The sequence below is a fragment of the Chanodichthys erythropterus genome, chromosome 7, assembly GCF_024489055.1.
Source record: "Chanodichthys erythropterus isolate Z2021 chromosome 7, ASM2448905v1, whole genome shotgun sequence".
Taxonomy (NCBI): Eukaryota; Metazoa; Chordata; class Actinopteri; order Cypriniformes; family Xenocyprididae; genus Chanodichthys; species Chanodichthys erythropterus.
In genome coordinates, this window is record NC_090227.1 from 14077770 (window position 1) to 14090756 (window position 12987).

At 37.0% G+C, this 12987-nt stretch overlaps 1 protein-coding gene across 1 annotated transcript in view; it reads right to left on the reverse strand.

The window, feature by feature from the left end:
* The window catches only part of emc8 (ER membrane protein complex subunit 8), a 33323-nt gene extending 30684 nt beyond the window's left edge, over window positions 1–2639 (reverse strand). The window contains exon 1 of the mRNA XM_067389835.1: window positions 2187–2639. Within this exon, the coding sequence (XP_067245936.1) occupies window positions 2187–2390 (204 nt within the window). The 5' untranslated portion in view covers window positions 2391–2639. The remainder of the gene's footprint in view (window positions 1–2186) is intronic.
* Between the last annotated feature and the right edge of the window lie 10348 nt (window positions 2640–12987).

Sequence of the window (12987 nt, forward strand, 5' to 3'; positions counted from 1 at the left end):
GAAAAATAAGGTTTATAAAATAAATATTTTTCTTTTCGCATTCATGAAAGCCAAAAACTATATTTCTGTATGTAAATTTAAAATTTGGATTCACATAACATTTAATAAATTCACAAATGTCACACCAAAATGTCAGTGTTTGAGAGAAATTCCAAAATAAATGTAAAGCAGTTTCAGGTTTCTCTAAACAAAAAGAACAGAGGGTATTAAAAATTATTCTTAAGTCTTCTAAAAGAGCACTTATCTGTTTTTTATTTTTTTATTTTTTTCCTCTTCCTTTTCTTTTTTCTCCATACTATGGAAGTCAATGGGGTCCATCAACTGTTTGGTTACCCATATTCTTCAATATATCTTCTTTTGTGTTCAGGAGAAGAAAGAAATTCATATAGGCCTTGAGGGTGAGTAAATTCTCATTTTTGGGTGAACTCTCCCTTTAAGTGGTTTTATGCAACTGTGCTCAAGGAGTTTTCGAACTGTGGGTTGCAGAGTGGGAAAAGGTGGGTTACAAAAGAATGTTGCTGAAAATTGAGTTTAACAACACTTGCAGCGTTGATCACAGTTCATATCTGGACTGGAACAATACATTGAATCTCCAATGTATTGCGATTCTCTCTCGAATCGATTCTGAGCTTAGTTTTAAAACAGCAGATGGCACTACTATACGTGCTTTCCCGATGAGTTTTATGATGTTTATTGTACTTCACACAAAATATGAAGAGTCCGTTATCACTACAGAAAAATATATGGATAAATATTATCCAGCTTTGTCCGCATATATATCACGTCCGGCTGCGTGATATTTATATAGTTGCAAAATGTAAACTACACACAGCTCTCTAAATAAAGTTGAATAAAAAAAAATAAAAAAAAGTTGGATAGGCTTTATAAGTAGGCTAAGCAAGCATGATTTTCTGTGTATTTTTTGTACTGTGAAAAGCACTTCAAAAATAAAACTGATTGGACAACTTTATACGTGATTTCTCGCGAGTAATTTTTTATTTTGTGAATTCTTAAATATTTTATTCACTGATCATTCGTACCGATTTGTGGTCTGGTTTAACCGATTAATTGAAAAGAGCTGACTACAAAGAATTCACAATATAGACTCACAAATCCGGCATCATTATGGCCCAGAACATTACCTTTAAAATAAATTAACTTTTTCAGGCCGGGAAGACTCAATATTACAATTTTTATTTTGTGTGTGTGTGTCTGTGTGCAGGGGCGTAATTTCCACTGTGGACAGGGGGGACATGTCCCTCCCACCCCCCCCCCACTTTTCAAAATCCCATTTGTGCCTTTTTAATATATTCTAAGATCAATCTAGCTTACTGCAGTGTGCAACAAGTGTCTCACAGCAGCCACCGAGCAAATGCATAGAGTAACGTTATAACATTTTCAACACACTCAAATGTATCTAATATGATAAACAGAGCTGCGTTACCTCATACTCATGACCAGGAAAGCGGAAGCTGCGCCGGCGACTGTGGCATATTAAAAGTTCCACTGCTCGTGAGGTGTTTGTTGCGCAATCGCTCCAGTGGCCTCGTTCAGCTCCTACAACACTCGGTCCTGCTCTGCTTCATACTACAGTAACATTAATTATCGCATCCATAAACATGATTTGTTCCCGAGTCCAATCCCTGTTCTTTTGCACCATCCGTTGAGATGGAGACCACATGTCCCAAGATTCCACTCTAAAACTTGGTGTCATCAAGCTACGCCTTTGTTTTGAATAGGCTTCTAGCGACCTCTAGCGGACAAAATTACTACATATTGTACCTTTAAGGAAATGTAATTTAGCCAACAACTTTTATTTTAAATGTTCATTTATAAGCAGCCTACTTCAGTGTGATGTTACCATATCATCATGCTTAACACTGGGAATTTGAAGAATTGTAATGTGATCATCAGGTGCAGATTTCTAAATCAGAGAATGTCATCGGGTGGTTGGCGGGTGGATTTTTTATTTTTAACAGTGAATTCCGGTACAAGTCAATGCACACTTTTCTTTGTTCCATTTGTACACTGAACATGGGTTGGCGCTTTTTATTTTGAACTCTCAAAGTGCACCAGATTCATGAATTTATCTTTAAAGTGTACAACATTTTCTGCCCTTGTGTGTTTGTACAGCAACCAGAATTTACCTCTAGAATTAAGCTTATATGAATAAAGAATCGTCTTACCAATGTGAGTGCCACCTCTAGCATGGGAGCTAACGCCAGAGCCCCGTGGAACAGAGGAACACAATCCACACACAATACGGTCTCTCTCGGGCTGTCCTTTTTGTGTTTCTCAGCCACCAGCAGCCCGTTCACGGCGCAGTGAGGATATTTAGCAGCGTGCAGCAGCATCTTACAGTACGCTTGAGAGGTCAGTTTTAAGGACATGTTTACAGATCTTACTGTAATCAAATGCCCTATTCTCTTGATATCGTGATACTTGGGAATGAATCAAGTAGTGTTAACAGTGGATGCACTGTCTCTAAACTAGCATCTGATTAAAATCCCTTGAACACGCTATTCGCTTATTTACTACACGTCAAACACAACCTCCATTCTACATTTGATATGAACACGAACAGCTCAGCCTTAACCGGTGTGGTGGCAAATCAAATCCTCCCTCGAGGTGCTCCCTCTAAATCGGGTCTCTGTTAGGACCCAAAGCGATCCCATTGGCTCAGATCACTTTAAATAGGTACTCTCTGTAGCGCCTGATTACAATTCCTACGAAATCATGTTATGCTGTTTGAACCAAAGCCACTGTTTGAACTACATTATAATGACCATGAGTAGGAGTATGTATGAGTTAGCTTATGTACTAGCATAGCATACAGATACCCAATTAGCCTGATAGCTTATTTTATACATGCATTTGCACTTAACCTACATGTATTCACAATAATCTTTAATGCAAATGTTCAATGTCCAAATATTTCAGCCATAAAATAAATATAATGAGGTTCAATTATTCACTTAAAGCTGCAGTAGGGAGTTTTTAGGAAACATTGACTTAGCCTGAAAATTTGAACAAGCACAACTCACAGGTCACTCCCCCTTGCTCTCTGCTGCGCTACAGCTCCCTCCCTTACTGTCTATGCTCCCTCCACAGCTCCTCCCCCATCACAACGGAGCCTGCCGTGAACGCGCAGGCTATTAAGCAGGGCCACTGATGACGGCGGATAAAGTTATAGCACATTCACTGATACAGACGAAACATCAACAATATGATTTACATTGACTATGCCTGCCCATACTTTGACTACAAACTTGGTCCTCAAAACATTACGTATTTTGCAATACATGTAATGTAACTCTATGACGTATATGCACTATTTCTAAGTAATAAATAGCTAGTAAGATAATATAACGGTAACTGTATACAAGTAATTATTCTATCGATATGTAATGCTAAGGTTTGCTAGTACATTATTTCAGCAACATGACAAGCCAGTGAATTAGTAGGTTTCAATAGTTGCTTTGCACAGTGTGTGACATTTTATCTGTATGTTATGCGGCTAGAGTTTTGACACTAGGACTTTCTCAAAACCAAGTTCACTAAATTCGCGGACTCGCGTCCTTAGGACTTGGCAAGTTCGACTCCGGAGAACGAACTCCCGTGGACGGGAGAACACAAGTCAGGTGATTCTGCAAATGGAACAGCTTGAACAACTTGATAACGTCACTCAGCTCGCGCTGGCTTCTCTGGTTATCTCTGTATGTATCAAAGAATAAAACAAAATTGGTTATTAAACCACTCTGCCTCTTTTTGTTTTATTTAAATAAACAAACAAAAACATTAACATATAAAGTCTATGGGTTTTTTGAACGGGTTTGCTAAATTGCCTGAGGTCTGTGGTTAACAAAGTGTCTAAATACTTTCACGTTTTGATCTATGATATAAAACACACCAGTTATAACCCACTTGTGATTTTTTTAAACTTTTACTATGTCTTAAAATCGGCGGTTGCTAACAAATTGCTTAAAGGGACTACTTCCTTTGGCGGGGACTTTGGACATCATTAAAAACGGGACATTTGGACAGCATTTCTCATGAAAAAGTGGATTATTCATACACAGCGCATATCATAATCAGCGAGCATGTTTGTAAATAAAGTTTTTTTAAATACAGTTTGAGGAAGCTTGGTGGTGACGACGTTGATCCGCGACCATGGTGTGCTGTAGTCCGTTTATAGCCTACTGTTAGCCTTTTATATCTGAACTTTATTTAGGCTTCAAAATCTATAAATGTTGTGTTCACTTGTAAAGATTATCTTGACAAAATGTGTAAGTGGCATAACCCTTTGTTAAACACAGAGCTTATTTTCTGCGATTTTCCAAAAGTCTATGGGAAAAATGCTTTCAACCGAGGGAACCAGTGCGCTGCTAACTTCCGGGTTGGCCAACAAAAACGCGTCATCCCTGGGGCACTCCATTCTGCTCCTGACAATTATAATGCTAATTTAGCTGTCTGTGCTGCAAATTTTATGGAAGACAGGTCATCTACAGGAGTTCAATGCTGGATTTGCACAAAGGCTATTACTGAAAGATGAAGCGGTTCCCACTTTAAAAGCAGAAGCTGCTGTTTATGGGCCCCAACCTGTATGTATGTTTTTTTTTTTTTTTTTTTTTTTTTTATAAATTTATATAATTTCTGGGACGCAAATAAAGACCAAAGCAGTTTGGCTTCTCTAGCCAGTTAGCTAAATTCTATTTCATACTTCAAGTGCCTACAAACAACAAACGTCTATGTAATCACACCAGCGAACATCTGTTGGTGCTTGTTGGCATTTCTGTTACCAGTGTACAGCATTGTTTCATTACAGCTTTTATGTTGTGTTTACCCACATACTCATTCATCCTATAAATTAAATACTTTTACAAAAAATGCTACTCCGAAATGTATTCAGCTACACTAAAGTTAATCAGAATACTATGGGGCAGCAGTAACATTTACAAGTGACAGCATATCTAAAAATTGACAAATAAAAATACATTCATAAACGGCGATTTAAAACTGTGCATGCCTAGGTTCTACTGGACCCTCTTTATCATTACTGCTATCAGGGTCTGATTCGGGCTCAAATTGATACGGCAATATTGATGCCATCATTTACATTTCCATAGCGAAGACTGGACTTTGAAATGCGATGTTTGTACGTAATGGTAAGGGACGTTTAAAAGTTTGGACATTACCTCACAAGTATCTGATAACAAAATGAGAGAAATAACCTTTAAATTCATTCATAGGTTTTACCCAGATAAGTGCTCTCAGAAGACTTAAGAATGATATTTATACCCTCTGTTCTTTGTGTTTAGAGAAACCTGAAACTACTTTACATTTATTTTGGAATTGCTCTCACACACTCTGATATTTTGGTGTGACATTTGTGACTATAAAATTTTATGTGAAACCAAATTTTAAATTTAAATACAGAAATGTAATTTTTGGCTTTCATGAATGTGAAGAGACATTTTATGAACCTTTTATTTTTCTGTTAGCCAAATATCACATTCATAAATGTGAAATTCATAAATTCAAAGTGCAAACATGTTTTTTTCAAGATTTAAACATGAGATGAAAATGTATTTTGACTATTGAATCTTCTAAAAACTTGGGGCCGTATTCACAAAACATCTTAAGGCTAAAAGTAGCTCCTAACTTGCCAATTTAGGAGAAACTCTTAAAAATAATGGGCGTGTCAGTCCTAATTTTAGGACTCCTAAAGTTTTGCTCTAAGAATATTTCACAAAGCATTTAGTGCTAAAACTACCTGTGAAACGTTAGGAGTAGTCATGAGGACTAAGACACGAAGACAAAAATCAAAAACAGTCCTAAAATGATTGTTGGTGCAAATCGCCTCAGCAATCTGCCCAAAGACACTGTACACCATTGTCAATAGCAATAGAGCCTTGGGCGCTGAGCTTTCTTCATAAATGCAATACATATTACCTATACATATAGAAAAATAATAAAATAAATCTTAAATAATGCCTACTGTCCAAGGGGATTGAGGGCACGGAGCTTGGAATTTTGCCCAAATCCAGAGTTCTCCCCATATCCCCAGCCAGCCGAGTGTGAGGAACGGGTTGGTGGAGGGATGCAGAAAACTGTTGAGGTAACTATGCGAGTCGGCTCTCATCTGTGTATAAATACCTCCACTCAAGATGATTAGATAGTGTTATGGTACACAGGAGGCAGACACAGATGTAAATGGGTAACTTGCGTTTATTGACACCAGTAGAGCAGAGAGCATGAAACAGGCAAGCAGAGTAGAGTCAATGGATGATTAGATGATAATGATGGAGATAGTTACTGTCCTTTTACTTTCAGATATGTACACGCTGGAGCTTGGAGATCGCTGGAGGAGACTGGAGCTGACTGGAGCACACCCACACAGAAGACGAGGATCACGGAGGGAAGGAGACATGCTGAGACAGGTAGGTATGGAACGAGGAGTCCTTGAGGTAAGCATTAACAGAGGTATATGCAAACAATACCAGACATGGAGTGCTGTGTGTGTGCTCTTTATGGTGCTGCTGATGAGTGTGGTGATGAGGTGCAGGTGGCGGTGATCAGTACTTTGGGGAAGGTGTGCGCTGGGATTGGTTGATGTTGGAACCTGACGTGTCTGTGACAGATAGACTGTTTGAATGTGCTTGTAGTACGGTCAGAGTTTGTAGGGAAGGACAGGGTTGGCTTTAACTGCTGACTGAGCTTTATTCAATAAATCAAAAATGTCCAGCAGAAAGACTGTGCAACGCACAACAACAAAATAATTAATCCACAAAGGGCTTCACTCCAGTCTCGGTATTCACAATCCACAAAGGGCTTCCCTTCAGTATTGTTGTCGTGACCAGCGTCTCAGTCAGCAGTTCCGCTCTCTTTCACACACTCCTGCTTCTCGCTGCATTTTATCCTGTCTCCGCGCCAATCACTGGAAAGAGAAATAGGTTTTAAGAGAAAACTCTTAGCTACGAACTTTTACTGCCATTTAGGTGAACTCTTAGTGGTACGATAAAATGTTTTGTGAATATGGCCCCTGAAAGCTATGAGAACAGTGGCTGTGTTTAAGGACTGATCTTTTTTTTTTTTTTTTTTTTAAAGCATTTAATAAAAAAACAAATAAATGGTAAGGGGCATGATGTTTCCGGTCAACGTGAATCGTGACAACGTATTCTGGACAGCGAATCACAATACACTGGGCCAGCTAACCAATCTTAATCCATTGCATATTTCTGAGGGAGGGGCTTCATAGAACCAGGAACTCAACAGAAAGTTTTTAGGAGAAGGAAATCAGTGGTGTAGAATAAAGGTAAAATATGTGAAAAAATACTCTGTTTTTTTTTTTTTTTTTTTTTTTTTTAAACGAAGCACATTCAAAAAAAAAAAAATTGTTGAATGAACATGATTTAATCTTAGCACCAATTATGCATCTAATCAAATCATGTAAACTTGAATTTCTTTGAATAATATATATGAACACAATTTACATTTGTAGTTTAAACATGATTTTAATATGTCAATGTAACTTCTTTGCAACTAGTTGAATCAAAATGTTTGTATCGTGTTACTGGTAATGCACTTTAATTCAACAAAATTCGGCCTTGTTACACCAACTGCAGTCCGCAACTTTTTTTTGTATTAAAAATTTTCAAAAAATATATAATGAGAATATACAACATGAATCCATTTTCCAAACCATGTTTTTGTCTTATCCTGAATCATTATAGTACACTTATAATAAGTGTTTATATTCGGACTATTTCAGACTGGACTAGTAGGACTCACTGCAGAGTATCAAAGTAACTGTGTGACTCGCCATAGACATACATGGAGAAAAGTAGCTCCGGCTAGAATGTTCCTCCACAAGATGCATGCAGTTCTGTTTATTAACTGCTAAAGGGCCAAAAATCACAGACATCAGGTTTAAGGTCTTGATCATGTATGACTTCTTTTTGAATATTTATCTGATTTATTTAATTAGATTTAAATTTCAATTGATTTAAACAAATAATGATGTTCTAAGTTGACTGTAGGTCTACTAACACCAATGCAGCTAGGATCAACTTAAATTTATGATGCTTTTCGGAAATACAACCCAAAAGACTACCATAAAGTTCACTTCTTTAATCAAATGAAATGAACTGTTGTTAGCTGGTCCTCAACCCAAGCACAAGTGCTATACTTCTCCACAATGGTAACCCCCAAAACCATTAGCATAACAGAAACTTTTAAATACCAACATAATTGAACAGTAACCATTAAAAAGACACTCCATTTTCTCATGTTGCTAAATTTTTTTTTTAAAATAATACTTTATTTCAACATTTACTCTCTCAGTTAAACCCCTTTGCAAAGCATTATGGGAAGTAAAAGTCCTGTTTGTTGAAAGTACACATGAAATCAGAATTTGCCTTTATTTATTTTGTTAGCTCAAAATGCTAATTTTGTGGTAAACAATTCATCCGTGCAAGTCAATCCACACAAAAAAATTGTTTGGCTTCGTAATATTTAATCAAAATCTGAAAATGCTCCTCCCCTCTGCAACGGTGCCCCTTCTCTAATGACATCATTTTGACGGCTTGGGCTGAAATTGCTTAAACCACTCCCCTCCAACCGTTAGTCTGCTATGAGTGAGAGATGGAGAGGAGGAGCGCTAAAGTAAAACTCTGCCCTCTATTCAATATTCCATTTCACTTGTAAATACGTCACAACACTGGAGAAAAGTTGTTTGCAACTTTCAATCACATGTAAAGCAGAAACCTGATACAATAGTGTTGAATCAAAATAAATTGTTTAAATAAAGTGAACAGCATCAAAAATAATTTTTTTGACAGCATTAAGACATGTTAAACTCAGGGGCGGAGCCAGGGGGTGGCCAGGGGTGGCCGTGGCCACCCTTGGCCTAAGCTTGGCCACCCCACTCACAACTGCTGTTTCTGTCTACTTTTTTTGATGACAAGAATTGCGTTTATTTAAACGCAGAACCGTCTCTTTAAGACCACAAAAAACGGGAGACTTTTCAGACGCGCACTCCAACATAGCTTCAGCGCCAGGCGCAAGTCAAACGCGCGGAAATGATACAGGTGCGGAATGAGCTTCAGCAGAACAGCAGTGAACAGCGAACAATAACATCATAATAAATGTTATTGTAAACGTAAATGTTTCTCAACTGGTGGGGTTGCAAGACGGTGCACTTTTCAATCACGCACAAATATGGCGTGCTGTATATTACTCACTATAAATAAAGCGCAAAAGAAACTACGAGCATGCAACGTCGTAGTTCTGTCATCTATTAAGTCATGAAATAACCAAAAAGGCGATTAAAGCTGTGTTAAAACTGTGCATGCATGTATGTAGGCCTATTTGATATATATATATATATATATATATATATATATATATATATATATATATATATATATATATATATATATATATGCGTCACATGTCTCTGGACTAAAATATTCTGCCTATGTGAGATCACAATATAAGGCACAAGCTGATATGTAATTTTTTAATGCATAAATAAATGTGAGAACTGTGCATTTGTAATAGAAGATGTTAATTTTGTTAATTTATAAAGTACAAACAAAAATATCACATTTAAATGCATAATTCATTTTACATTATGGCATTTATGTGCTGTTGATTTCTGCTTCCTTGTCAGCAAATGGGAATTCAAAAGAGAACACTTTTTTTTTTTTTCTTTGTACTGAGTTTAATTTATGATAGAACTGTTGCAATTATTTATTTTGACAATATAGAAAGTTAAACATTTAGTGTTTACTTTTTTGGTTACTTTTTGAAACAGACAAACAAAATTGTTGAGGTTCATTGATTATACATAAATTCAATGAAGGTTGAATAATCTTTGAACTACAGTATGTAGTTATCTGCATGTCTCATCCATGGAGATGCAACAATGGAGAACAAGCTATTGGGGGTTTTGAGAACCAGAACTGACTGAACAAGTTGAAGCTATAGTGTGAGCCCCTTTATTAATATGCCTGCAAGTGAGGAATGATTACAACAAAACAACAAAAAAAAGGTCAAATTCACTCAGCAATCTTAATTACAATTAAGTACAAATTAACTGTATTCAGTTGTGTTGTAATCACAGTCCAGTAGCCTACATTATAGTCAAGACTCATTTTTATGTTGAAATTATGAATATTTCGGTGCCACCCCGGACTGGTTGCTGGCCCCTGCCTGGCCACCCCTAATAAAAAGTCCTGGCTCCGCCACTGGTTAAACTGCGCCCCATAAACACAATCAAGCCTAGACAAAAAAAAGTGAACCACCCCTTTAAGGAGACAGAAAATTATGATGACATATTGGGTGAATTTGCAGGGACATAACCATCCTACAATAAGTGCTATTGAGCCATGCAGGGAACATGGAAAAAGGCAAAGAAAGAGCTTTGGTTGGGTTGTTAGAAAGAAGGCAAGTGAAACAGGTATACTGGATAGGAATTATTCTCCAATGAATTCTCCGCCTTGGTTATTGCCACAGCCAGAGATAGATCTTAGCCTCTTTGAATTGATAAGAGATGAACATGGGGGAAACTATAAAATTTTTAATTCATACATAAGAATAAATTACTATGGTTATTTACAAATTTATACAGATGGTTCTAAAGACCCTAAGACATGTAGAACAGCAGTAGCAGTAGTAATCCCTGAGTTTAATGTTGAGTGTGGGAAGAGACTTACTGATGATATATCTGTCTTTGCATGTGAAATGATTGCATTGCAATGGGTGGAGGAGGTAAGGCCAGAGAGAGTGGTAATTGCATCAGATTCATGAGCAGCATTAATGAGTTTAAAATTTTGCAACTCCAGAAGTAGAGAGGATTTATTGTATGAAATACTACAATCATTATTCATAATTCATAAAATGCAATGATGGAAATTAAGGCAGATAATGGAGCAAAAAGGGCCTTGAAGTGTGAGAATAAGCACATACATGTAGTAAGTCAGAAGCTAAAGTAGTGATAAAGGGACAAATCAAAAAAAAGTGGCAGAATAAATTGAACAAAGAAAAAAAAGGAAGATGTCTGTTTAAAAAACAAGCCATCAGTTGGGGATACAGGGTCTGGATGATGAAATAGAAAAGAGGAGAAGGTTATTACAAGAATAAGGAACTGTGTCAAAAGCTGAACTGAGGACTAACAGAAGGAGAGAACCGGAATCGGAAGCTATGAGGAGATCATTAAGAACCTTAACCAGGGCTGTTTCAGTAATGTGTAGTGGACGAAAGCCAGACTACAAAGACTCATAAAGGTTATGTGCTGTCAGATGGGCCTGTAACTTAGAAGCAACAACTTTTTATAGTCTTTTAGAGAGAAAAGAAAGGTTTGAAATGGGCCTGTAGCTACTTAGGGAGAAAATAATAATAATAAATAAATAATATAAATAAATTATAATTCTCAAATTCTATTCATTAATCTTGTTGATCGTAAAAACTCTTGTCACCAGCAGATTTTTTTAAGAATATTACTGATATTTTGCTCTCCATTCTCTCTTAGTGCACTACTTCTCTCTCTGAATCATACTTCTGGCAATGTAATAAAACATGGTCCACTGTTTCTTCCTCCCCACAATATTCACACTTTCCATCCAATCACATACAGTTGCAAGAAAAAGTATGTGAACCACTTGCAGAATCTGTGAAAATGTGAATAATTTTAACAAAATAAAGGAGATAATACAAAATGCATGTGATTTTTTATTTTGTACTCTCCTAAGTAAGATATTTTACATAAAAGATGTTTACATATAATCCATAAGTCAAAAAAATAGCTGAATTTATTAAAATAACCCCATCAGAGAACCATCACAAAACAAACAGTCGTAGATCATCCAGGTAACCACACACAGTATTAAGAATCAGTGGTTCACATACTTATGAATGTATGCAACTGTATGTGATTGGATGTGGTCGTCCACTACACAGTACTGAAACAGCCCTGGTTAAGGTTCTTAATGATCTCCTCATAGCTTCCAATCCCAGTTCTTTTAGCACTCTCCATCTGTTAGACCTTAGTTCAGCTTTTGACACTGTAAATCACAAGATACTCCTGTCACGGCTTACAGCAATTGGGATTTCTGGCACAGCCTTTGACTGGTTTTCCTCTTATTAATCAGGGAGGCAACAATTTGTGTTATACCAGAAGTATAAGTCATCCACCAAATCTATCAGTTCTGGTGTACCTCAAGGTTCTGTGTTGGGCCCTCTTCTTTTCACTATTTATATGCTACCACTTGGACAAATTATCAAATGCTAGGGTTTAACTTTCACTGCTATGCTGATGACATTCAGATTTATTTTAGCATACCTCCCACCTCAGTGTTTCCACCACCTACATTAACAACCATTATCAAGGAACTCAAACATTGGCTCAGGGGAAATTTCCTTAAATTTAACTCTGATAAAACCAAGGTAATATCGATTGGCTCTAAATCAGTTGTTTCTAAATTCTCCAGTCAACAGATAAATTTGGATGGTAACTTGATAATGCCCTCTACGACTGTTCGCACTCTTGGTGTTATCTTTGATTCCATTCTTTCATGTAATAATGACCACATTAGTAAAGTGGTAAAGGCAGCTTTTTTCACCTATGTAATATATCTCACATTCGATCCTCTTAGTCAGCAGGATGCTGAAACAATAATACATGCCTTTGTCACATCTCAACTGGATTATTGTTACTTTCTACGTTGTGGCCTTTCAGCTAAAGATATCAAAAGATTACAATACGTTCAAAACTCTGCTGCCCGCCTGATCACGCATACAAGAAAGAATGAACACATTACTCTAATCCTATATCATCTTCATTTGGCTTCCAGTCTCCCTGCGTATAAACTTCAAGGTACTAATTCTTACTGACAAAGCTCTCCATAGCCATGGCCCTACATACTTATCCGACTTACATCAGCCTTATGCTCCTGTTCGGTCCTTACGCTCTTGTAGTGCAGGACT